The sequence below is a fragment of the Ictalurus punctatus genome, chromosome 26, assembly GCF_001660625.3.
Source record: "Ictalurus punctatus breed USDA103 chromosome 26, Coco_2.0, whole genome shotgun sequence".
NCBI lineage: Eukaryota > Metazoa > Chordata > Actinopteri > Siluriformes > Ictaluridae > Ictalurus > Ictalurus punctatus.
This window is the reverse complement of record NC_030441.2, coordinates 10,241,769-10,268,788: the sequence shown is the minus strand read 5'-3', so window position 1 is coordinate 10,268,788 and position 27,020 is coordinate 10,241,769. Positions and strand designations below refer to the sequence as shown.

Below are 27,020 nucleotides of genomic sequence, written 5' to 3'. Positions count from 1 at the left end.
AAATAAAGAATTTATAATACAGAAATGTCGACCTTCTGAAAATTGTTAATTTATGGTCGGTCTGGGCTTTAATCCTTTTACACAAATTACTGCATCAATGCGATATGGCATGGAGGCGATCAGCCTGTGGCACTGCTGAGGTGTTTGTGCTGGAAGCCCAGGTTGCTTTGATAGCGGCCTTCAGCTTCTCTGTATTGTTGGGTCTGGTGTCTCTCATAGATTTTCTATGGGGTTCAGGTCAGGCGAGTTGGTTAGCCAATCAAGCACAGTAATACCACGGTCAGCAAACCAGTTACTAGTAGTTTTGGCACTGTGGGCAGGTGCCGAGTCCTGCTGGAAAAGGAAATCAGCATTTCCATAAAGCTCGTCAGCAGGTGGAAGCAAGAAGTTCTCTAAAATCTCCTGGTAGACGCTGCATCGACTCTCGACTTGAGAAAACACAGTGGAACCAACACCAGCAGATGACATGTCATCCCAAATAATCACTGACTGTGGAAACTTCACACTGAACTTCAAGCAACTTGTATTCTGTTCCTCTCCACTCTTCCTCTAGACTCTGAGTCCTTGATTTCCAAATGAAATGCAACATTTACTTTCATCTGAAAAGAGGACTTTGGACCACTGAACAATAGTCCAGTTCTTTTCTCCTTAGCCCAGGTAAGACGCTTCTGACGCTGTCTGGTTCAGGAGTGGCTTGACAATACGAATGCGACACTGCAACATTTCTGTATTACAAATTCTTTATTCTATATTTTGAGATACTTCATGTTTGATTTCCACCAGCATGCAACTCTTAATTGACTCTTGAGCCCATCCCCCCTTGATAAGAGTTCCAACAGTCTAGAACTCAGCACACTTTCTTCAGAAAATGACTGAGAATTTACCATTAAGGGTTCATGGTCTTTTAAAACAACCATATGGTAGTGAAATACATGTCAAATTTGACATATGATTTGCTATTTTATTTTATTAAAGATAAAAACACCCACACGAACACTTTACAGTTGATGTGATTGGAAATCAATCTCTACCAATGCTATGGAATCGTTAGAATCGTGTATGTAACTTTAGAGACGGTCCCAAGCCAACTTTATGCCAGTGCTGCAGTAGCGAATCACCATCTTCTGACCAATCAGAGTGGAGAATTCCACAGCGCTGCGATAGCGTGATGACCAAAATGAGGTCGACTTGTTTGCATAGCCCCGCCCCGTTCTTCCGCCCTGCGTGCGTCATCAACATGCGCAGTCCTGTCAACCAGTGCCGGATCTGAAGAGAGCATTCCCTATTCGAATTCTTCAATGAATGGTACGATGGCTGCCTCGTCTAATAGGATCATGCTCGGGCCTCTTGTAGCCGCAATCGACCAGGGCACGAGCTCCACTCGGTTCTTGGTAGGTTACAGTCTGATTTCGCTTTGGATCGTTAGATTTAAGCTCTGATTCTTCTTTAAACGGAGAGTCCCGGGTGTCCTTGTTAACATACAGGGTGTGTTTGTGTGTGTGTGTGTGAGTGAGTGTGTGTGAGTGAGTGTGTGTGTGTGTGTGTGTGTGTGTGTGTGTGTGTGTGTGTGTGTGTGTGTGTGAGTGATTGAGTGAGTGAGTGAGTGAGTGAGTGAGTGAGTGTGTGAGTGTGTGAGTGAGTGAGTGAGTGAGTGAGTGAGTGAGTGAGTGAGTGTGTGTGTGTGTGTGTGTGTGAGTGAGAGAGAGAGAGAGAGAGAGAGAGAGAGAGAGAGAGAGAGAGAGAGAGAGAGAGAGAGAGAGATGGAGTGTTAGCTCAAGTCCAGCTCAGTGCAGTAGTTTTAAACAACCTGTGGGTGTGGAATGGGTAGAAAAGACTCCATACTAGTCCTTCTCATGAACTTATGAGCTTCACCTCTCTAGGTCTCAAACCTCATATGGTTTTGAAAGTATACTACATCCTGAACATACTACTGCACCGAAAGGTTTAAATGGTGTACTGCTATTGGCAAACAATATATGGTCAGGTCTGACTCCTACTGCATACTAACCTTTTTCATTCCTTTGTTTATTCAGGGTTAGGGTCGATCCATGGACAAGTTTAATATAGTGAGAGAGAGGTTTTCAGATGGACTACTAGCATTTAGATAACGTGAACATATTCAGTTACGCAATGGCACATGGAAATGAGGGCATGCTGTACATGCCAATGAACACACGGCATTCGTACTGAACACGGCCGCCCACTTCTCCACCCGCCAAGTTTGAGGCTCCTCACCATGTCTGCAGATTTAGGGCTGGAAAACTGTCCTGTGCTTGTGTATAAATAGTATACAAGGGGAGTTATAGTTAGGGTGATGGAACGCTGTACAGTGTTTGGTTAGTGGAGACTGTAGGTTTTGTAGTATGGCAAAATCTATCTATCGATCGATGCGTGAATATTTTTTCCGAAGGCACTGCAATACATAACGCTAAAAAAGTTTCTTATTTGTGTGGCGATCAGATGAAAGCATGAGAAGTTCATCAAGCCATAACATTAGGAGAGTCCAGTGTTAGGGCTTTGTACAGGCCAGTAAGTGTTCTGCCATGGCAGAGTCTTCAGGACAGAGGACGTTGTGCTGAACACGGAAGCACACCGTTACCTCAGACAACTTAATCACGGTATTACATGCACACTGATTGTGTAGGTCCCCCTTGTGCCGCCCGTCTGACCCGTCAAGGCGTGGAGATGCTCTGGCCCAGTCGTCTAGCCGTCACAATTGAACCCTTGTCAAAGTCTCGCAGATCCTTACGCTTGCCCATTTTTCCTGCTTCCAACACATCAACTTTGAGAATCACTTGCTGCCTAATAAATGATATCCCACCACTTGATGCGCGCCAATGTAGCGAGATAATCAATGTTATTCACGTCGGTGGTTTTAATGTTAATGGCTGACCGATCTATAAGAAAGTGTTCTACTACACATGGCTTTGTGAGGTTTTTAAGGGGAAAGTGTTTTATATGTTTTTATGCCACACTGTGAAGAGAATCTGGGGCCATTTTTAAAATGGCTGTCATTTGGTAACGAGTGAGAGTTGACTCAAAAAATATGGAGGGTTTTGTTCTGGTGCTTGTACTAACTGGTGACTGTGTTTCAACCTGCTGGTTGATTTGACATGGTATCACCCTACTGGGAGTCGCATTCTAACAAACCACGTTTCAATGAAGCGTGTATATACTGTGTTAGTCTTAAAATCATAGAGTAATTCGTACAGAGTGGAACAACCGAAGTCAAGAAAACAAACCTATGCTGAAAGGTTTATAAAGCATGATGTAAGCGATACCTACTGTAGCTTATGTTATTTATATTACCGAAATATATGATCAAATGTTACAATAGTCCTATATTATAAATCTATAAGAGAATAAACAGAAAATACACATTGTCCATTTGGGGTCATTTCCCAGAAGTTTGGGAACTCCTGAAGTGACGTATATAGTAGTGATTGTAACAATAAAAACAAATCATGCAAACATTTATTACTTTAGCATTACTTATAGTTTATTCATTTATGGATTAATGTTCTGTTCATGTTAACTAATACATTAAATTACATTTGTTTAAAAAAAAAAAAAACCTTAATGTAAAAAAAATAAATGAAAAAATCATATATTAAGACTTTTTTTTCATACGCATATTATACAGATGTGTAAGTTTAGATCATTTTAAAAGAATTTGTTGAAATAGTTTCCTTTGGAAAAGCTTTTCGTCACAGTTCTTTGTTTTTCTCTTGATATAAGATCCGCATTCCTCTTCTTTATTACCACGTCTCTCTTTCATGCAGGTGTTTAATGCTAAGACTGCGGAGCTGCTTAGTCACCATCAAGTCGAGATCCAGCAAAGTTTCCCTAGAGAGGGGTGAGTACTCGCACACTGACGCTCGCCACAGCTGGAAAACACGGCTGTACACGACCTGTTTCGAGACACTTCATGTACAAATCCAGCTAATAATGTATTAGTTATCAGCATACAGATATAATCATGTCCACTGATGACTCCTAGCTTTCATCATCGTGCACTCTTTTTGCTAAGCAGACAATTTTGAAATGAAGTACTCCTTCATTAATGGAATTGCAGCTCATCACAGAAGCCACAGTTACATCATTAAGAACATTTGTTTAGTAACGCACGCGTTAATTTCCGCTCTGCAGCTGGGTGGAAGAGGACCCGAAAGAGATTCTGCAGTCCGTGTACGAGTGCATGGACCGAACCTGCGAGAAACTGACGCAGCTCAACATTGATATCTCCAACATCAAAGGTATTGCTGTCATTCTTGTTGTTCTGTGTAGAACGGTATCCAATTTTGTCGGACAAGTGGGTGCTATTTGGGTGTCTATGGTCCCCTTTGTGGTGTATGAGGATATACATTTATTAGAAAATTTTAAATAGTTACGCTGTTAGTTTAATGCTGTACTGGTGTATACACGATATTTCAAACCGGTTACTGATTGATAATTATCAGAATATTGATCATATATAGTTGTTGCCCTCGTTATACTGTGTGGTTATTTTAATCGATACCGCTCTATTCGAACCAGCTTTTCGTCCTGATCTTATCCATCTTGTTTACGTTTAATAGATTATCTCCCAGGCTGTCATTGCAATATTCATAAATGACCTCTTGTAATTTCCCTTTAGCCATTGGTGTGACTAATCAGCGAGAAACCACACTGGTCTGGGACAAAGAAACGGGCGAGCCACTGTACAATGCGGTTGGTAAGTACACTTGGGTAATGAGAACAAATTGATCAAATAATCAGTAAAATAGCTGTAATTGACTTGATTTGGTGTTATGCGGTGTACTCTGATTAAAGTACCGATGTCGCTTTGTGCAGTGTGGCTGGACCTGCGTACACAGTCCACTGTGGAGAGACTCATCAACAACACGCCAGGCAGGAACAAAAATCACCTGAAGGTAAGCACAAGTCAAGGGTGACGGAGGTATTAGCGTAAAAGTTGCTGCTTTGGATCCTCATCAGTTTGAGCTGAGTGTATAGATGAGGAGGTAAAAGAGCGGGACAGACTAAATGACTAAAGCACTGCCGCATCGTTCAGCAGTCGGTAGTCGGACGGCGTTGTGGGTAATGTAGGAAAATGTTAACCAAAGTAAAAACGGTGTCGATGACATGCGTTTTAAACCGGAAACTCTGAATTTAAGCATCAAATAAATCTCTTGCACAACTGAAGATTGCATATCGATTGCAAACATTGATACACAAGTCGTTCAGGTCGGATTATTCCTTTAATAAGCTTGCTATTTAGAATAATAATTTTGATTGTCACTATTCCGTTGCCGTTGATATTACACAACTGCACATTGTTGGAACAGGTGGTCTACGCTACGAAGCCATGTAGTCGATAAAAATAAAGTCAGTGCAACCTTTGAGGAACGTCAAAGCATCATTATCTTTCCGTCATCAATGCAAAATCATATTGATGGTATTTCTGTCTCACTTTCTGTCATGAATCTGATTACCTGTTCAGTAGCGGCCCTTCGGACACAGTCATGCACGAGCCAGAATTCAGTGAAATGTAGACAGAGCAGCGATATTTGACTTGTAGCATCGTGGAATGGGTGTGGTTTGTTTGCTTAACTTTTCTAGGAAGACATGTTTCGTATGATTTAAAATGAGTTAAATGCAAGCAGGGAATTTAAACTCGCTCTCATAGAGAAATGAAAAAGACCACTATGTAAATAATTGGAACTATGTAAAAGATGAGACGAGTACACCAAAATAGCGTTTTCACAGCTGAGACTTTTTCTATTGTTAACAAAAAGGCGACCAGTCAAGCTGAAAGGAACTCGCCTTTACAACACACAGCCAGAGAGAATGAGTACAGACTAAGGACAATGGTCTGGATGATTGACTTTTTAGTTGGTCGTCTGGTTTATTTAGTTTTTACTGCTTTTATTGACAAAACGGTATCACGGTATAGATCAGGATTTCACTGTGTTTTGGTTTGTTTTTGTGATTGTTGCGGAACAAAATGCTTGATTTTGCTGCAGCTTTAAAAAAAAAAATATGCTATGCGATACAGTACACTATAACTGTCACCAGGCCAAACCTCTAAGTATCATATCATATCATATCATTATATCTCTCTTCTGCAGCACAAGACCGGTCTTCCCATCAGCACGTACTTCAGTGCCGTGAAGCTGCGCTGGTTAATGGACAACGTAGAGGAGGTGCACAAGGCCGTGCTTTCACACACAGCCATGTTCGGGACCATCGACTCCTGGCTCATATGGGTACGTTATATAATGATCATGAAAATGAGTCTTTATTGATCACATATACATTACAGCACACAGTGAAATTCTTTTCTTCGCGTACCCCAGCATGTCAGGAAGCATGATACAGCGCCCCCTGGAGCAGAGAGGGTTAAGGGCCTTGCTCAAGGGCCCAACAGTGGCAGCTTGGCCGTGCAAAACGCATTTGATTAAGAAAACCTAAATCATTTTTATAGTCGAAATCCTAAAATTCTAGCATGCTTAACTGCGTATACGGTGTTCTAACTATTTACTTCTTAGTCCACTCCACACCAAGGCTAAAATTGAAAATTCCAATATGAATTTTTTGGCACAATATTAAACTCTCTATTAAATATCACCCTCATTATAAATCAACAGAAAACAGCATTGTAGACCCCAAAACCATGGGTAATGCAAACCTTTGGCCTGAAAAGTCTGTTAGGTGTCTTTCATTGTACAGTATCAGTGGGTCACTAGCTGGCCGTCACATGCTCGCTGTTTTTCAGTGTCTAACTGGAGGAAAGAAGGGAGGTGTCCATGTAACAGACGTGACCAATGCAAGCAGGACCATGCTCTTCAATATACACACTATGGACTGGGATCCAGACCTCTGCAAGTAAGATACAGACAGCCACACACACGACACGGCCTGTAGTTCTGTTACTGAATGCCACGTTTGTGTTTAGATGCTAAAGAATGTGAAGTAATTTTACGGCTGGTTTGTTCGTTAAACTGGAATGTGTTTTGTTCCAGCTATTTTGGCATACCAATGGAGATTCTGCCAAAAGTAAGGAGTTCTTCCGAGATCTACGGTTTAATGGTAAGCTCAGTGGAATAGCTTGGTGACCTTTTATATTGTGCGAAGGTATTCAGTTCGTTTGAGCTACATTTCAAGAATATACTCACAATTATCTATAATGTTGAAGTGCAAAGAAAATCTGTGTAGTGTTCCAAAAAAAAATGTAAAAGTTGTGATTTCATTAGTATTCCCCTTCACAGCTGTGAAACCACTAAATGAGTTCCGGTGTGTAGCTTCATGAAATCCCAATTAAATCAACTTCATTCCAGGTTGTAGTTCAAATAGGTTAATACTCACACAGGCAACTGTGTACAGTCCCCTCTGAAAGTATTGGAACAGCAAGGCCAGTTCTGTTTTTGCTATACATTGAAGACATTTGGGTTTGAGATCAAAAGAAGATGAATGAGACAGTAGATCAGAACTTCAGCTTTCATTTCCTCATATTTACATCTAGATGTGTTAAGAGACTTAGAACATAGCAGCTTTTTGTTTGAACCCACCCATTTTTTTTCTTCAAATGATCAAAAATATTGGAACATGCGACTGATGGGTGTTTTGCGCTGCCCAGGTGTGCCATGTTCAATTGATTGTTTAAAGAATTAAATAGCTCTGAATGTCTTCTCTTGGTTTGATCCCTGGGTTTCACCTGTGAAGACTGCATTTGCTGTTAAAAAGGATAAACCAACATGAAGACCAGAGAGCTGTGTAACGGGCTCACTAATCTTTATTGAGGATGCTCATGGTGCTAGCAGCAGAATGAATTCAGAAGTCAACAGAAACAATCTGTCTTCCAGTTTAAAAAGAAATGAATCGATCTAATCGGGAGGAACTACAGTACAAACCTGGAATAGCAACACAAAAGCAGAAAGCAACGGTTTGGTGATATCAGTGGGTCACCAGCTTGATGCAGTTATTGCCAGCACAGGATATGCAACCAAATATTAAGTGGTGTTTACTTTAAGACTATCTGTTCCATTACTTTTGCTTGCCTAAAAATGTTATGTTCTACCACAAAAGGTGCCATGTTCTTATTTGTTTAGCACACCTAGATGTAAATATCAGGAAATGAAAGTTGAAATTCTGATATATCGTCTCATGTATTCATCTTTTTTATCTCAAACCCAAATGTCTTAAGTGCAAAAACAAAAGAATGGGCCTTGCTGTTCCAATACTTTGGGACGGGACTATATAATTAATTTAATCATTTTCATAATTCTGGAAAAAAAAAAAAAAACAATTATCCACAGTAATGGGGTGGAAAAAACAGAAAAAAGAGACTTCCTTTATTTCATTTTTATTATGAAATTTCAATGTCCCTGATTAGATTTGCAATTAATTCCCATGTACAAATAATTCCCAATTATTCTTTTTTATCACAATCAAACCTTTGTGTCTCTTTGGGCTTTCTGATAGAAAATCGGTTCTAGTCTGGTGAGTAGGTCTTGACTAATATTATTGACAATGTCATTTCTGGGAAAAACGAGTCTCTTTTCCCTTCCCCTGGTTGGCTTTGATGTCCCTTTTATCCCATTCCATCTAGCGGTGCATTTCCAACACGAAAACTACATCGAATTGATTATCTGAGCGAGGCTCAGTTGCAGGAGGGTCTAGAAGTCTGAATGTACTCAAAACAACACTTTCTTTAGTTCTGGTCAAAACGATTGGGACCTTGCTATACTATCTTCTGAAAACTACATTGGTGTATACACTATCAGCCATAACATTAAAACCACTGTCAGGTGAAGTGAATAGCATTGATTATCTCATTACAGTGTGATATATTAGGAAGCAAGTGAATAGTCCGTTCTTGCAGTTGATGTGTTGGAAGCAGGAAAAATGGGCAAGCGTAAGAATCTGAGTGATTGCCCTTGGCAAGGGCAAAATTATGATGGCTTGACGACCGGGTCAAAGCATCTCCAAAAACGGCAGGTCTTGTGGGGTCTTCCCGGTATGCAGTGCTTAGTACCTACCAAAAGTGGTCCAAGGAAGGAGAACCGGTGAACCAGCGACAGGGTCATGGTACAACCGTTCATGGCAGCAGTATTCCCTAATGGCAGTGGCCTCTTTCAGCAGGATAATGCGCCCTGCCACACAAATTCCCCAGACCTCAGTCCGATTGAGCATCTGTGGGATGTGCTGGACAAACAAGTCCGATCCATGGTGGCAGAAATTACAGCACACCTTCAGAGGTCTTGTGGAGTCCATACCTCGACGGGTCAGAGTTGTTTTGGTGGCACAAGGGAGACCTACACAATATTAGGCAGGTGGTTCTATGGCTGTATAATATGTATACATTTATTTGTATGATACAAAGCAGCACAGTCTCAAAAATAACAATTAAACCGAAAACTGGTGAAAATAGAACAAAAACCGAAACGTTACTATAATGTCTGCCTTTTCAGATCAGTGAGCCTTCCCTGTTTGTAAGCAATTACTTTAGAACTTATAATATCAATCATAAAAAATTGAGAGCTTCAAATCAAATCCATCTCCAAAAACCTTTTCATCTGCAGGTTACAGTGTTGAGTTTTTTTTAGGGTTTTTTTTTTTTTTTTGCCACTCATGGAACTGTGCAGGGCCTCTTTGGACAGGACATGGAGGGAAGAGAATATTGACCAAACAAATCTTCAAATCCTGGTGCTGTTGAAAAGTATCATGTGTATCATACTTAGACCTTAAACCGGGAATAGTGGTTCCAATAAATAGGCATGACGGATCTTTGGCCAAATTTACTGTACCAATCCAATCCAAAGAAAATATTCTGCTTTCAGTTAAACAGTTGCTGTTATTGAAAAAATAATCAACATGAAGCCCTGCGATGGATTGGCACCCTGTCCAGGGTGTACGCCGCCTTGTGCCCGATGCTCCCTGGGATAGGCTCCAGGTTCCCCGTGACCCTGAAAAGGATAAACGGTATAGAAGATGGATGGATGAATCAACATGAATACCTTCTGATTTGAGAATTCAACGATCCTGTGCTATTTTAAAAAAAAAAAAGTTCGAAGGCTGTCTTTTTGTTGTGTAACCTTGGACATCCTGTTAAAAGATTCTGACGAAAATACTTTTTCGAGATATTATACGATATACCTCAAAATAATATTGACTAGAACTGTAAATTTACCAGTACAACCCTTCATGGCTAGCAGGCTCAGGCTTTTATTCCCTTCTGTACACTGGATTTGTCTATTTTAACTGGTTGTTGGAAATGTACTGGGTGACTTTCTTCGTTACACAGCACACTGGCTGGATGCCATGAGCTGACTTCACCTGCTGTTAGCCACTAGATTCAGAGCTGTCTTTCCAAACAGCACTTGAGGATTTTGTTGCTGACCCGGTGGCCGTCCTGTGGATCTCTCCTTCATGTCTCTGCATGCTCACAGCTTTAAAAAAATAAATAAATAAATAAATAAAGTTTTTATTTTGCTTAGAAAACTGAATAAGGGGCTGGTTGATATGGCATGCTTTAATCACTGAGTAAAGTAGTTCACACACATTAAATTGTATACGGTTGGTGGAGGCGTTTTGATTTGTTTTTTATCCCCCTTGTGCATTTACTGAAGTAAACTGGGGTGAATTGAAACCTTATTAACAATGATTGACAGTGGAGTCACTTTGAGATGAGTGGGAAAGTTTACTATGTCATTGTCTTGTTCATTTATTTATTTGTTTGTTTATCTATTTTGCTTTCACAGAAATCTGGTCCCCTCACTGGTGTTCCAATATCAGGGGTAAATCGCATTTTCTTATTTCTTATTGTAAAATAATTTTACTGTATATTTTTATATGAATAAGTATTTAATATCAGCCTGAAGTACTTGCGTTCTCTCACTGAAGTGTCTAGGGGACCAGTCTGCCGCTCTGGTGGGACAGATGTGTTTTCAGGACGGCCAGGCCAAAAACACGTACGCCTCATTTTTATTTCTCTTTCACATGTTGTTGCTCGGTGAGATCATCATTATAATCATCATATCAGCGATAGTTCATGTGACAATACGCATGCATTATCGAATCATATGCTTGAAGTTCATCATATATTCATGTGAAAAAATAAGTACACCCCATGGAAATTGTTGGCTTTTTTTGACATATTTGGACAAGCAAACGTTTGATAGATTGCATCACCTTTTATTAATAGGCACCGTTTTCAAAAACGATCAAATGTTTGCTTGTCCACATGTGTCAAAAAAGCCAACAATTTCCATGGGGTGTACTTATTTTTGCACATGAATGTAGGTATTGATAGGAGGTTTTAGAAAACCCAAGTGTATCTCCAGCGCATGCTGTTATAGGAAAATAACCAACGACAGAGCGGTGTCCTATCGTTGCAACCCCAGAATTGATGTTTTGTTCCTCTTATACCGGAGTCATTTCCCAGATTTAGAGGTTTACCGAAGACGTCATGTTTTTCAAATTTTTATCTGTTTACAGTTGCATTTTATTCTTGCGGAGCATCCATGAGACAAAGTGTTATTGCGCAGGTGATAACGTGAGGTGACTTCTTTCATGGAGGCGCCACAACATAACCATAAATACAGGTTCTCCTAAAAGTCTCCATACTTAGGGGGCTGTGTTCGCCAGCACCACGCTGGTTGTGCCTTCGTTAGTGGATGTGAAATAAATAAATATGTGTTCGAAGTGGTTAATTGCTGTGGTATAAGAGGAATAAAACACTTAAGGTCATGCTGCTATAGGAAAGTAATCAGTGTTGGAGTGGTATCGGTAAACTCCACTTTCCTCTGCTTATCACTCTGTCATTAATTACTTCTTTAGTAGAGATTGCAATTTGTCTGGACTAAATTTTGCCAATTAACTAAATATCTCAGCGTGAGCTATGAGGGATCTAAATCTTTACAGCTGCAGAGCCCCCTGTGTCATGCACATACAGTATTTTTAGGCTACCACTGAGCACTTGTACATTTCGGAGACATTACCTCCGTCTGTTCTACCTCCATGTTGCCTATAAATAATTACTTTACAGTCATTCATTTATTATTATATTTGTTTACTGTCATGTTAACAAAGGTACTATTTAAGCATTATTTCTGGGGGTTGATGGGGTTCCTGATTGGTGCAAAAAGCATTCAAGATCACGAGCTTGAATGTCGACCATGTCACTGCCAGCCGTGGCTGGGAGCCGAGAGACCAAACTTGGCCGTGCTCTCCGAGTGGGACGGATGGCTTGAGGGGGATGATCAATCCCCTGTCGATCACAGCGGCATGTACGTGGAAGACGGTAGACACAGTGGACGTTTTCTCTGACCGTGTAACGCAGCATGAGCATCAGCTTGAAAAGATGCAGTGGTGTCTCTGAGGAAGCGCATGTTGGCTCCCCAATTGGTAGTTGTCGCTTGTGGGTAGGAGATAGCCAAGACCAATTCAGGGAGAAAATGAAACCTTTTATTTGTTCTTGTTGTCATGGTTATATTCTAACATGCTTAAATATTACCAGAAGCGTCGATTACGAACTGTATTGAAACGATTTCTTGGAGCCAATCGTGAATGAGTATTTTCTAAACCATGGATGGATATAACAACTTAAGAGCCTAAGACCAACAGTCGCATCTTGTCCATCCATCCATCTTCTATACCGCTTATCCTTCCTTCAGGGTCATAGGGAAACCTGGAGCATATCCCAGGGAGCATCGGACACAAGGCGAGGTACACCCTGGACAGGGTGCCATTCCATCGCAGGGCACACTAGTCACATCGTGTAATTTTGTTCAATCTAAATAATTTAACATGAAATGGCTGAACTCGTGTTTTTTTTTTTTGGTTTTTTTTTTTTTTTGGCGCTATCATCCACCCCTGCCTCTCATCTCTCTTCTTTCAGTTATGGGACTGGCTGTTTCCTGCTCAGAAACACAGGAACAAAGGTATTCCTCATTCACTGCTACTTGTAGAAGCTTAATATACATCCGTGTTTGTTTCTGTCTAAGCTCTCTGTCTTACTTTGTTCTGTAGCCGGTAATGTCAGATCATGGTCTCTTAACAACAGTAGCGTATAAACTGGGTCGAGACAAGCCAGCCTGCTATGCGTTGGAGGTAACATTCTCGATGCTGTCCTTAATCCAGATATCTTATTCCATCTTTAATGCATCCTTGCTATAAAAAAATAAACTTTACGTGAGTGAATGAAATGGTATCCTTCAATACCCAATAGCTGACCCTTTATAATTCTTCTTTAGGGTTCAGTTGCCATAGCAGGGGCGGTGGTGCGCTGGTTGAAAGATAACCTCGGGATTATACAAAGTTCCACAGAGCTCGGTGAGTTGAGATAAAAAAAAAAAAAAATAGATCGAAAATGCCAACGTGAGGTAGTACAGCATATTAATTATTTTTACCAGAGGTGAAAAATTTATTTTCAACCTGTTTAGGGGTGTCTGTGTTTAGCATTGAATTTATTTGTGATGTCACACACTACGCATGGCACATATGAAAGTAGACACTCTGCTTTAAGAATTTGTAGGTTTTAAAAAGAAAAGTATTTCTTTCTTTTTTTTCCCCCCCTAGCCTACTCGGTCTGTTTTATCTCTGTAGCAGTGTTATTGTAGAGAGTTGTGAATTATTTGCCCAGCAGGGGCGCACACTCCTCCTCTTTCCCATTGCCTTTCTCACTAGCAGCTAAATACAGTCACAATACTCTTCACACAGAAACCCAACAGTGTCCTGACTCATCTTATAACAGACTTGCGGTGATAAAATAATTCATTTGTTTATACTGATTATAAATGTCGGATAAATCGATTTCCATTTCGCAATTTGGCGCAAAAGGAACACGAGAATGTGTTAAACACAGTATACGCATTATCGTAGCGTTGAGCGCACAAAGTGTTGCGCAATTTTACCCTGGGTCCTGCTGTCCATGATGGAAAAATTTTCTCTTGTTCCACAGAGAAACTGGCCGCTGATGTTGGAACATCGTACGGCTGCTACTTCGTCCCCGCGTTTTCAGGTCTCTACGCCCCCTACTGGGAACCGAGCGCCAGAGGGCAAGTTAGAGTTTTTAAGTGGTTTAAAGACTTTAAATGCAGAATCATGTGATAACAGGTTTAAACGTGCACCTTGCGTGCATGAAACACATTATTGTTTATTTTTATATTTGAATCAAAGGCTGAATTGTGCGTTTTTTTTGTTTGTTAATTTTTGTTCTCCGAACAGAATCATCTGTGGTTTAACTCAGTTCACGAACAGGAGTCACTTGGCCTTCGCTGCTCTTGAAGCGGTCTGCTTTCAGACACGAGAGGTACCGTGTACGCGTATAGAAATAATCATCCTGTTGTCTTTAGTCATGAACACATGCACCGTGCAGTTACGCACACTGATATGAGAAGAATCAGTAAAGTGACTCGTGATTCATATTTGCGCTTCAGATCCTGGATGCGATGAATAAGGACAGTGGGATTCCTCTGACTCAGCTGCAGGTAGACGGAGGCATGACCTCGAACAGACTCCTCATGCAGCTCCAGGCTGATATTCTCTGCATTCCAGTCGGTAAGTCTCCCTTGTGAGTTTCTATTTCACAGATGTCTTTGAAATCGAGTAAATTTGGGGGGTTTGTGAAGGGGCGGTAGGGTTAGGTTACGGGCATTCCAGACGAGTGAGCTTATTACTAAGCCTTAATAATAATGAAAGCTGAAATAGCCTAAACCCATCTAAAAATCCGAGATGAGCTAACCCTTTTACACTGATTGCATGAAAAATTCCAGCGTAGCATAAAGCATCGACTGGAATTTCCCAAATTTGGAAAGATGCACATTATTTAATTTACCCAGTTTGTGTGCTGTGGGAAGTCTTTTATTAGTCTGTACGCCACATATTAATCTCAGGCATCAGTGTCACCTCAAAATCTTTATTCAAATGTCTCATTAAACAGAAAATAAACAGTGCAGTAAAATGAATACCCAATCAAATATTCTACATTGTATAATAAGTAATATATAGAGTCACATATGTATCCCTACTTAGCAATGTGTGTGCCATTGACTTATCATCTGTTACCTTTGTATGATATTTTGATATTTATAAAGACCAGATAAGTCACCCATCATTTTTTTTTCTTCCCCCTCCTGCTCTTTTCTTCAGTTTAGAGAGTTTCATTTAATTTTCTAAACATATCTGTGTGTGTCTGTGCCTGTGCGCTCACAGTGAAGCCGTCCATGCCGGAGACGACCGCTCTCGGAGCAGCCATGGCAGCAGGAGCAGCAGAGGGCGTCAGTGTGTGGAGTTTGAATCCTGAAGACCTCTCAGAGGTCACCTCTGAGAAATTCGAACCCCAGATCAACCCCGAGGGTAAGACCGCTTCAGCCATGTTAACCGCACGATGAATGTTTGATCATTCCATCTGTCCAAACGTCTACAATCAGGGGAAAAGGTGGAATTCAGGTGTGATCGTGTAGCTAAGACAGCAGGTGGTTCATTTAATTCGGCGTAAAACCAAACGAGCAACGAACCGAACATTTACACTTCCCGATGATCCACAAACGGATTAACAGTGAAATACAAAAGCAAGTTTTAATCTACATTTTTCTTCTTTGGCTTTGCAAGACCCAAACTTTTTTTTGCATGATATCTGTTTTCTAGATTCATCTTATGATCGTTCCTACAGTTTGTTTAGTGTCACTGTAATTTGTCTATTAAAGACTGTTAAAGTCTAGTAATGTATTTTCCTGTGATAAATGTCTTGCTTTGTAAATTGAGAAATTTGATAGGTTGAGAAATCTGTGGGTTTCCCTCCCCCCCTTTCTAAACAGAGAGCGAGTTCCGTTACGCTCGCTGGAAGAAGGCCGTCCAGAGAGCCATGAACTGGGAGACTACAGAGCCAATCTGCAATGGAAACGGTTTGTGTCTCCACTTTTGTTCTCCGTGTTTTTTTTTCTTTTCAAAATCCAGCAAATGAAACAGAGCGGGAATAGTAGGATGTTCAAAACGTCCAAAAACAGGAAATGTGTCACAGCTACGCAAATAATTTTTTATGAAGTAAACAGGCTCGTATGCATGGGACGTTGCAGTCCTTTTTAAAGTCACGTGTCTCTCATGTTGTCATGTTTATTAATTCGAATAACCAAGTAACTTGGTAACTGTTTGTGTCTGGTAAGATGTTTAATCTACAATTAAATATTTACTTTATTATTATTATTATTATTAACTATGAATAAATAATGCAACAAATTCATATGTTTTAGGAACGCCACCCAATTTTCAGTGAAATTTCAAAGAGAAATGTTTTTATCAGTAAACATCATTAACAAAAAATTTCCAGACAGACCTTTGGCGTCAGGAGCATGCAGAAACGTCACAGATGTTGCTTGATCCAACCAAATCAGTAGTTGCTCACGTGTCTCCTTTCTCTCTCTCTGATATTGCATGAATTGGACCTGGGTTTCGGACAATCTCCAGAGGAATCTAATATCTTCAGTAGTGTTCCGCTGGGCTTTTACATTCTGGGTAGCATGTTTATGTTAATTGGAGCGAAATACATTGCAGGTCAGTGTGTGTTTGACACTGAGAGTGACCAATCCTTTGTGCATGCATGTGTGTTTATGCTGCGTTCGACTAAAGCTCGTAACTCGAATTTTCCGACCTCCGGCTAGGAAAACGCACGCTCGACTCGGAAAGTAGGGAAGGTTCTCAGTAACCCTGATTTCAGCATGTGACGTCATATCAACATGGCTGTTCACAGCGTCAGCAGTAAACAAAGCAGCACATACTTACCAAGCTGTGCTTTACTGTATATACAAGTATTTGCTTTAGATCAATGAATATACAGATGTATTAGCTTATTAAATCTATAATACGGACTATACAATTTACTGTTTTGAGGGGCGAATATAAATCACTGTTTGCTAGCTAGCTTGTTGTTAAACAGAGATGAACAGAACACCGGGGCATCCGCGATTCACTTTATAGCTTGAGCAGGCGGAGGTCGAATAATGACGTAATTATGAGCTCTGATGTCTGACTTAAGTCGGCGCAGCGTTAAATGCATACTATGTACGATTTTAGTATTCCGTTGATCAATTTCAGACGACAGAATTTACAACTGTGACCAGCCAAAAGTGTGAAAAATCAAAACTACTAGGTTTTTACTAATAAAAACCTTTGTGTAACAATAAACTAAAGCATGATCCGTGTAAGGCTACATGAAACCTGCGTAAGCCCTTCATGAGAGCTGGCATAAACCTACATAAAGACTTGTTTATAAAGGTGTCTGCTGTCATAAAGGCTTGCTTTCAAAGTTTCAAAGTTTACCCACTGTACGTTAGAGCTTCCTAAGAACTGAGTCTGTAGTTCAGTGTATGTATGATAGGTCACCTATCTGGTATGTAGTGATGTAATAAAAGCCATTTATGATGATGTTATTACTTGCCATGCGAGATTAGTTGGAAAATGAAACAAAAGTGTGTATAAATGTTGGGAGCAGAAATATACAATTGATTAAAGGCTAGAGGAAATGTACAGAAGTGAAACACCAAATCTAAACCGAGCTACATAGTCAGTTGTCATGTGAACGCAAGTGCCGTAACGCAACCATTTATGTCACGAGACTCCGGTGTTTTGGACAAAAGCAGTCTTTAACATTTGATGCCTGTTGGTATAAGCCTTTATTATTGTTTATTTAGGGTTTTTTCAGTTGTCATGAAAGGCGTAAATGTCATGTAGCCTTATAAACACCATCCTTAATGAAAATGTGAATGAAAGTCATCATGCATTGACACTAAATAGTGTACCATTTATATTTTAGTATCCCAAAATGACTGGATTTGTCAGATGAATTTGCTGTGGTATAAAATTTTTTTTTATAAATTCTAATTGTTTTTAAATTCTCTTATGTAACTATGCCTCGATATGAAATATGTCACACTCGGTGGCTTCTAGTGCCTTGAATCCTACATAGTATTGCTGATACCTCTTGTCAAACAATGATGAGCATGAAAATTCTCCAAATATTTGTTTTAAAATACATATCCTGTTTTTTAATTTTTTTTTTTCGTCTTCACCTCCTGACTGCTTTACATTGCCACATCACATTATTCCTTTAAAGCACCACTTTCTCATTCTCTGATTTGTTGTTCATTTAAAATCTTGCATGCAACTTGCTCATTTTGGGACAAACATTTTTGTTTTGTTTTTTTCATTTCTCTGCACAGGTTACAAGTAGACTTCTTGAATCCTCTTCGATGTTGCATAATGAGAGAAGAACGTAGGATTTTAGGTACGGCCTCTAGTGTCCAGTCGATATCATGCTGTTCACGACTGGGCAATCCAGCTGTAGCTGCTAAGCTTACAACTTCACTCTCCAGGGACTATTGGACAACTGAATCATCTTTATGTGACCTCTAAACAATGAAGGATGTTTGTTTTTAACTTTTGGTACCTGGTTGCCATAGCTTGTGAGGTGTGAGTTGGTGATTTCTATGAACAAATCGAACAAAACACTTTTTGATTTCTGAAGTTGCACTGCACTGTTGTACTCATGAAGAAACAGCTGGCAGCCTGAACACCTTCATCTGACCCAAGCTGGTTGCTATAGCTCCTTGATCTTCTTTATGTAGATTAACTTATGGCTCAGTCCACATCTTCACTGTCAAATCATGTATTAGAAGGTGCCAATAGTAGGAATGGTTCAAGATATGGGAACACTAAGGTACAAATCATGGCATGTACTGTATGAGGATGTTTTACCTTCATAGGGTTTTGTATGGTTGTTCATTACGGTTCCATTACTGTGAGATGCCAATCCCAAAATACTGTGGCTCCTAAGGTTGAAAAAGCTCATACTCAGTCCAAATACGTCTTTTAGTGTTCTACTAGGACGTCAAACATTTTTAAAAAATAATAATAAATTTTTAAAAAACACTGGAATTCTGAAAGTCGGTTCTAAAAAGGACGTCTAGAAAGGATAGTTGCTATGTTTTGAATTTTTGTTATCCGTTGTGGTCTCTGAGCTTGGGACTGTGCTTTCCCATAATGTACTGTGCACATATCACTTTTAATGCTGAGAATATTCACTGAAAGCAGTAAGGTGGTTTGCAAAAATACCAATCGAATCATTGTGTAATTAAGTAATCTAATGTTAGTTATGTCATCTGCGCTATATAGCTAGATGTCATGTTTGTTTTGTTCCTGGTTAACTTCGATTGAGATTTTAATAAATAAAAAGCCAATTATATTTTGGGTTATTGGCTTAGCTATCAACTAGGCTTCCATAGAATGGAAAAAAAAAAAAAAAACCAACATCTTGACGTTGTCTTCTTTGTGACGAGGTATCTGACAAAATATGCTTGTAGCTTTATGCTATCCATCCGTCCGTCCATCCATTTTCTATACCGCTTATCCTACAGGGTCAGGGGGAACCTGGAGCCTGTCGTTGGGGGCATGGGGCACAGGGTGGGGTACACCCTGGACAGGGTGCCAATCCATCGCAGGGCACAATCACACACACATTCACACACCCATTCATACACTACGGACACTTTAGACATGCCAATCAGCCTACCATGCATGTCTTTGGACTGGGGGAGGAAACCGGAGTACCCGGAGGAAACCCCCCGAGCACGGGGAGAACATGTGTAGTCTGCACACACAGGGCGGCGGCAGGAATCGAACCCCTGACCCTGAAGGTGTGAGGCAAATGTGCTCACCGTGCGCCCTGTAGTTTTATTTTGAACATCGAAACTATGTTCAAAATCTGATGTATGGTTAAACTTGTGTTCAGGTACAAAGTTATACATATTTAATATTGCAATGCTCCTTTCAAAACTGATGCCATTTGTGCCTCTAGTAAATTTGCTTATGCATGTTCTTAGGACTACATAAGCCCTTTGTGAAAACTGATATAAACCTACATCTACATTTTATAAAGGATTATTGCACCTGGTGTCTAGTCATGTAAGATTGCATTTTGAAAATTTTTTCAGGCTGTCCTGTTGCTGAAAGGAACCAACTAATGAGACAGATTGGCAAAAATAGATCACTGTATATATTTTCGGGAGATTACAAGTTCGAATCCCAACGACGCTACAGCTATACGGGGTTGGGAACCAAGGGAGCAAACTTGGGAGCTGTGATCTCTGGGTAGGAGGGTCTCTCTTGCTGTCAATCACCGCAACATTAGCCAATCGTGGGTTCTCTGAGCTCATGTATGCGGAAGAGGGCAGATAGCGCTTTCTTCTGAGCGTGTTACGCTGCCTTCTGAGGCAACATGAGCAGCAGTTTGAAGAGGTGACCCTTCCTGGTTGGTAGCTGTTGTATGATCGGGGAGAGCTGGATGGTGGATGGAAATTGGCAGGTAACCAAATTGAGGAGAGAAAAAATCTACAGAATCAGCGGTCACGATGCATTAACATAACTGTGCCCTGAAGTGAAATAACACAACCTTATGTGTTTTTTTGTCAAATTGACAAAAGCAGTCTTTGTGATGTAATAATAAAGGGTTATGTCAGTTATCATAAAGTGCTTATAATAGGGGTCATTTACTTCTATGAGCACTCTTCTTAAGTAGTATTTATGTAATTGTAATTATTTTTCCTTTTGTTTGCGTTTTAATAACCATGGTGATGGTATTAATCATGCCATTAAATCTATTTTTTTTTCTTTTCTGATCACCTCTAGTTAACTATTCCAACGTGGAGTTGAGTCATAGTGATTAAATTACATTGTCATAAATGAAAATATGAATTCTTCATTATCTTTTGATTACGCATTATCGAGGTCAAAAGCCAATGAACTTAAGATCGGTTTATTAGGCACCATGATGCTTTGCACTTCGTTTTATATGGTCAGCCTTTTCACCAACATACATTTTTGTATTTTATTACATTTTTTTTTTTGTAGATTTGTAAAAGGGACTTCTTTTTTTTTTTTTTTTTTAGACATTTGTGTTTAACAAGAATTTATAATATATTCATGTGTATTTTTATTTATTTATTTTTTTATGCACTTGAATTGACCCTTACACTGTTTTAGCACTTACCAGTGGCCAGTGTTACTGAGGTATTTTGTCTCAAATCATGCACTTTGTGCACTTTTAGAACAAGTAGCACGTTCATACTCGGAAATGAAACAAATATACTTGACGTACTAGCAATTACAACTTTCTCTACACAGTGGAAGGAGGTATGGTGGTTTTAAATTTTCTAAATTGGAGAATGGCATGCCACGACAGACCAAAATGCAAACAAAAAAGCCTAGGTTTAATATTTTGGGGTTTTAAAATTGGTCGTTTCTGTGGAAGCTCTTTTGGTGCAGCTTAACGATATGAAGTGATCTGTCCATGTGATGCTTCGCCATTACTATTAAACACTTAAACACTTGTTTGATTTAAGACTTGATCCTTCAAAAATGTGAGATGTAGTACAAGTGTGTAGTGTATGGTTTAAGAATATAGTGCACCATGCAGGATTTGAGACTTTTTTTTAGGGGTTTTCTTTTGTTTGTTTGATTGTTTTTGTTATGTTGGAACAAATGTATATTTTGTACATTTTTGCTTGAAATTCCCTCATATGTAAAAAAAAAAAAAAAATTTTGCTTTTGCTGCACATTAAAATGGTGGACTTGGTTAATATTCGGTTGTTTTGAAGAGTCTTTCTTTCAGTCTTTTAGGTTATTTTATATGCTGCCAGAAATAACATTATTTAGTACCAGTTGCTTAGGAATATTTTTATTTCATAGACAAATGTTATATTGAGCATGCAATGAGGTGGTAGAAAATAAATGCTGATTTGTAGACTTACTATATATTTTTTCCATATAAATGATTTTATTTACATTTAAGAAATGTGCCATGTGTTTGACTAACTATAAACAAACCAATTAATAACGATGTCAAAAGCACATAGCTAAATTGAATTGTAATTGAAAGTCAAAATGTAAATGTTCAGTATCTTAATGTTCTTTGAAAGTATTGAAAGGAATATTTCAAATGTCTCAGTAATGTCTTGATTTTATATCCATTAATCCAAATGCTTGAAGCAACTATCTTGTCATTTTAACAATTCATATGACTTTCTAACCGAGCTGACCGGCATGTCCTTAGGAAGAGAAAATGGTTGTATGACTGTGGCATTTATTGCAAACACTGTAATATGTTATGGTGTCGTTGTTGGAAGGTCTTGGTATGTGTGCACACATACAGAAGGAGGTTCTGGCAGTTAGGAGAACCAATATAAATCCATAATGAACTTTTTCACAATATCTGTTGTTACCCAGATGAGGATGGGTTCCCTTCTGAGTCGGGTTCCTCTCAAGGTTTCTTCCTCTTAAAACATCTTAGGGAGTTTTTCCTTGCCACCGTCGCCACTCAGTGGCTTGCTCAGTTGGGATAAATTCACACCTTTAATATCTGTATACCGTGTTGATATTTCTGTAAAGCTGCTTTGAGACAATGTCTATTGTAAAAAGCACTATACAAATAAAATTGAATTGAATTGAATTGAATTGAATATTGCCAGCCTTATAGTAATATTGATCTTATTCATTCATTCGTTCATTCATCTTCAGCTGCTTTATTCTTGTCAGGGTTGTGGTGGAGCCAGAGACTATCCTGGGAACATTGGGTGTGAGGTCGGAAAACACCCTGGATAGGATCACAGGGAACAATGCACACACACACATTATTCACATCTAGGGGCAATGTAGCATAGCCAGTCCAGCTGGCATGTTCCTGGGATGTGGAAGGAAAAGGGAAAACCCAGAGGAAACTAAACACAGACAGTACCACGACCTCAGGATTGATGCAGAGAATGTGGTGGTGCTGCACATGGGATATTAATTCTGTTTGTATAGACCTAGATAATAATAGCTTATTTTGGATCACTTTTTGCACAGTTCACTATCCATTGTCCACACCCTGCTAAGAAAATTCCTCACAGAATTTCCAGTGGTTATTATGGGATTTGTATTGGTTTTAATGGAAACTGTAATGGTCCCTGTGGGTCTGTACTGGTAATTTGTTACTTTCTATTGGATTCATGTTATGTCTAATGTCACCCAGAATCTTTGACTTTGCCTTTTATTGCATATCAAGTGTGAACCCAAATATACTCAGCAAAAAAATAAACATGCTCTCACATTCAACTGATTTTATTTCCAGTAGATTTCTTAACATGTGTGAATATTTGTAGTTGTATTAAACATATTTCTATTAAATATTTGTATTAACAGATTCAACAACTGAGACATAAACTGAACAAGTTTCACAGATATTTGATGAACAGAAATGGAATAGTGAGTCCCTGAACAAATAGGGGGTCAATATTAAAAGTAACAGTCAGTATCTGGTGTCCACCAGCTGCTTTTAGTACTACAGTACATCTCATCCTCATGGACTGCACCAGATTTGTCAGTTCTTGCTGTGAGATGTTCCTCCACTCTTCCACCAAGGCATTTGCAAGTTCTCGATCACGTCTGGGGGAACACGTGGTTACATGTAATTTTCCACTGCAAGGTCGATCAGCTGTCCTTCCGGTCTCCCTGTAGCACTGTCTTGGGTGTCTTACATTACAGACATTGCAGTTTATTGCTCTGGACACATCTGCAGTCCTCATGCAGGTCTATGGCATGTTCACGCAGGAACCCTAGGCATCTTTCTTCTGGTGTTTTTCAGTCAGTAGAAAGGTCTCTTTAGTGTCCTCAGTTATTGTAACTATCACCTTAATATATTCTACTACGTAATGGAAAGTATTTGGTAATGGTTTTAATGGTTGACAGCTGATGGTTTTAATGGTATTTGTAGTGGAAACCATTAGAATTTTTCTGATGGTTTCGATAGTTTACCCCCGAGCAGGGCAGTCACTGATGCTACACATTAAAGAGATATAAAGAGGAAACGTTGCCAACAAACTGAGTTTCGCTCGTGCTTGCGAATCGGTTCAGCTGATTCACACTAAAGAGTCATTTTAAAGAAACCGAACGAATCGTCAGCGAGTCATTTTTTGTTTGTTTGTTTTACAGCTGATTTGAAGTGAATAATCATGACAGAGAGCTCTCGTTTCACCGAGGCGGATTACTATCAGGCGTGTTTTGACTCCAGAGCCTACATGAATAATTTTTATTGTCGTCCAGAAGGACACTCAGAGGAGAAGAATTATCTTACTTTCGTGTTAGGGTGCCTAAGCAGGACTTTTTCGACTGGTAAGCACTTTGAGAAACTGCAGCCATGAGTTTCTAATGTTACAGAATGTGTATTTTATCAAGAAAATATTATAACAGAGTGTATTTAAAAGAGTATTTAACATGGAGTTTATTTCCAGCTATTAGTGACTCGTATCATTAGTCACATGTTCACTTCTAGTATCGAGTGTTTTCCTGTATACGTTTGATTCTGACTTTGCGTGTGTCTCGTGCGCTCACGTCTCAGGCCAGTACAAAGGGCGGAGTCTGATTGAAGTGGGAAGCGGACCGACAATTCACACCGTAATCAGTGCGTGCGAGCACTTCGAGGAGCTCGTGCTGTCTGATTTTGTAGACAAGAATCGCGAAGAAATCAGGAAATGGGTACAGAATGAGGAAGGGTGCTTTGACTGGAAGCCCATCATTGAATATGTGTGTGAAATGGATGGTAAAAGGTGAGAAAGGATGTCAATGAAACCAAATTAACAACAACAATAATAATAATCATCATCAGAATAATAAATTAATCATTAATTCTACAATCACAGTGCCAAAAAGACAAATACAAAACTTTTTCCAATAAAAAAAAAACCTCAGGGACAAAAAAACAAAACAAAAAACGTTAAACAACAGATTTCAATATGTATTTATTTCCCCCCCCCAAAAGTAAACTAACATTCAGGTGAGGAAAAAAATAAGTACACCCTATAATTCAATAACCTTTAGCAACAATAACTTCTTTAAAAAAAAAAAAAAAAAAATCAGTTTATCAGCATCATTGTGGAGAAATTTTGACCTACTCTTCTTTACAACATCGCTTCAGTTCATTGATGTTTGAAAGCATACTTGTTCAGTCTTTTTCTGATCGTCCGGTCACGAACATTAACATTTAATGTGCTTACAGTGTCCTGTAGGTCACATGATGTAGCTCTTGGGGATTTCTTAATATTTCTGAGCATTGAACTGTCTTAAAATTCGCTGAGAATATTGGAAATGGTCTTGAAGGCTCTCCATTTGCAAACAGCCATTCTTACTGTAGAATGGTGAATTTCCAATTGTTTGGAGATGGCCTTATAACCCTTCCCAGAATGATGAGCAGCAACAGGGGACATGACTGACTGTCTTTCCTTTTTGGCATTATATAGACACCAGAACAACTGCCAGAAGTTCTGCTTTTATAGAGGAAGTCACATTTCGTGATGATTAACTACTCTTGCACATTGGTCACTGCTTTAAACAATGACAGTAAAGACGCTGCTGCCTACATTTTAGAAAGTTATATGGAAAATTCAAATGAATCCTGGAAACAAGTTCCATGAATGTTCCAGAATGTCCGATTCAAATTGGTCAGCGGTGTGAATCAAACTGTTATATCCATAGCTTTCAATCAGATAATCCTCAAACCAGAAATAGCCCAAACTAAACATGTTTACTTTTAAATACTTGTAACACCACTGATAAACAAACGTGTTGCACTTAAAGTCTTTTCTTTATCTAGAAATTTATGCCATTTTAAATATATTAAAATGAAGTAAAAACTCAACAACAAAAAACAGTTTGATACAACAATTGTAGAATTACCCTGATACTAATGCTACTAATAATAAACTAATAATCATAAAAGTAAATTAATAATAAAATAAACTTATTATAATATACTACGATGGCCACATAATTAAGTTTCTACTCTGTTCCTCCAGCTCCTCGGACGTGGAAGTGAAACTGAGACAGCGGGTGAAACAAGTGCTGAAATGTAACGTCCTCTCAGAAAATATTTTCTATCCAGAGAGCATTGAACCAGCAGAGTGTGTGATAACATCCCTATGTCTTGAGGCAGCGTGTAAAGACCTACAATCTTACAGAGATGCGTTGTGTAGAGTGGCAAAGCTGCTTCGTCCAGGTGGAGCTCTGGTGATGGTTGGGGTTTTAGGAGAGACGTTCTACTGTGTTGATCAAATCCGTTTCTCCTGCCTCAAAATAAGCAAAGCAAATGTTGAAGATATTCTCAGAAACCTAGACTTCACTGTGCAGGAATTTAACATTTTTCTAGCACAAGATCGGGAGAACAACAAAGTTTCAGATTTTGAAGCTTTTTTCTTTCTTGTCGCTCTGAAGTCTACCAAGACCATTTAGGCATGCGCCACTAGGCTAGCTGGTTATAAGACATACTGCTTCACAGTTGATGTCAACATGGAGACTATGTAAATGAAATCTTTTTACTTATAAATAAATAAATACAAAACTAACCCCATAATTGTCTGTTAGCTTTAAATATAAGCATATAACTTATCTAACATGGATACTTAAATAGCTGCTTTTGTTAGCTCATTATTTCTAATTTGAATCTGAAAGTAGCAAGCAAATCCCATGCTTAGTACACTAAAATGAATGACCCAATGAATGCTGTAATTTATGACCATGAAGTTTCCCATGCCGTTCAAGTTGATCAGCTAGAAATAACACAATGCCGAAGAGGTCTGGCTCATTTTTTATAAGTTAAAGCATTTTTATTTCTAAAATCAAGTTTGGGAGCAAATTTTTTCCACACCTTTTTATATTGCTACTAGCATTTTGCTCAGAAATGAATGGAAATGAGCTATTGCGGTTTAAGCCGAGTGTGAAGTAAAATGTGACTAATAGGATGTATTGTAAAAACATGATCAGTCACATCGCTTTTATAACACATTTATCTTGTAAAATTGATGTAATAATGCAATATTTTCTTGTAATGATTCAATATTTTTCTCGTTATAATGAGATGCTGCTGGTGTTTTTTTCCATGTGTGACAGCACAGAGCTTCTGTAATTTAGAGTGATGCAATAAATTATGATTTTTTTTGTTTGCTTGTTTACTTAAAGAA

The 27,020-nt window shown here is 39.1% G+C and overlaps 2 protein-coding genes across 4 annotated transcripts; both read left to right on the top strand.

Annotated features, from left to right (window-relative positions):
* The first annotated feature begins 1,232 nt into the window (after window positions 1–1,232).
* gk (glycerol kinase) lies at window positions 1,233–21,613 on the top strand. Of its 3 annotated transcripts, none has more exons than XM_053676290.1 (20): window positions 1,233–1,391; window positions 3,783–3,856; window positions 4,150–4,256; window positions 4,637–4,714; window positions 4,834–4,913; window positions 6,111–6,248; window positions 6,758–6,867; window positions 7,005–7,071; window positions 10,743–10,778; window positions 10,885–10,952; window positions 12,881–12,923; window positions 13,012–13,092; window positions 13,236–13,314; window positions 13,943–14,039; window positions 14,209–14,293; window positions 14,421–14,541; window positions 15,196–15,339; window positions 15,801–15,887; window positions 16,466–16,533; window positions 18,198–21,613. In XM_053676290.1, the coding sequence occupies exons 1-19, from the start codon at window positions 1,299–1,301 to the stop codon at window positions 16,510–16,512; spliced, it is 1,635 nt and encodes a 544-aa protein (XP_053532265.1). In that variant the 5' UTR covers window positions 1,233–1,298; the 3' UTR covers window positions 16,513–16,533; window positions 18,198–21,613. The 3 variants fall into 3 exon arrangements, with proteins under 3 accessions (XP_053532265.1, XP_017313669.1, XP_017313670.1); XM_017458180.3 differs by having other exon boundaries at window positions 16,447–16,533; XM_017458181.3 differs by lacking the exon at window positions 16,466–16,533 and having other exon boundaries at window positions 1,234–1,391.
* Window positions 21,614–23,933: 2,320 nt separating this feature from the next.
* zgc:64002 (uncharacterized protein LOC393330 homolog) lies at window positions 23,934–26,999 on the top strand. Its single transcript, XM_017458041.3, has 3 exons — window positions 23,934–24,180; window positions 24,407–24,614; window positions 25,860–26,999. Exons 1-3 carry the CDS (start codon window positions 24,021–24,023, stop codon window positions 26,290–26,292), a joined length of 801 nt encoding a protein of 266 aa, XP_017313530.1. The 5' UTR covers window positions 23,934–24,020; the 3' UTR covers window positions 26,293–26,999.
* Window positions 27,000–27,020: the final 21 nt, after the last annotated feature.

Coding starts and splice junctions, on each gene's coding strand:
- zgc:64002 (XM_017458041.3), top strand. CDS start 24,021: ATGACAGAGAGCTCTCGTTTCACCGAGGCGGATTACTATCAGGCGTGT. Junction 24,181..24,406: donor AAGCAGGACTTTTTCGACTG/GTAAGCACTTTG, acceptor CTCACGTCTCAG/GCCAGTACAAAGGGCGGAGT. Junction 24,615..25,859: donor TGTGAAATGGATGGTAAAAG/GTGAGAAAGGAT, acceptor CTGTTCCTCCAG/CTCCTCGGACGTGGAAGTGA.
- gk (XM_017458180.3), top strand. CDS start 1,299: ATGAATGGTACGATGGCTGCCTCGTCTAATAGGATCATGCTCGGGCCT. Junction 7,072..10,742: donor CCGAGATCTACGGTTTAATG/GTAAGCTCAGTG, acceptor TTGCTTTCACAG/AAATCTGGTCCCCTCACTGG. Junction 15,340..15,800: donor ACCCCAGATCAACCCCGAGG/GTAAGACCGCTT, acceptor CTTTCTAAACAG/AGAGCGAGTTCCGTTACGCT.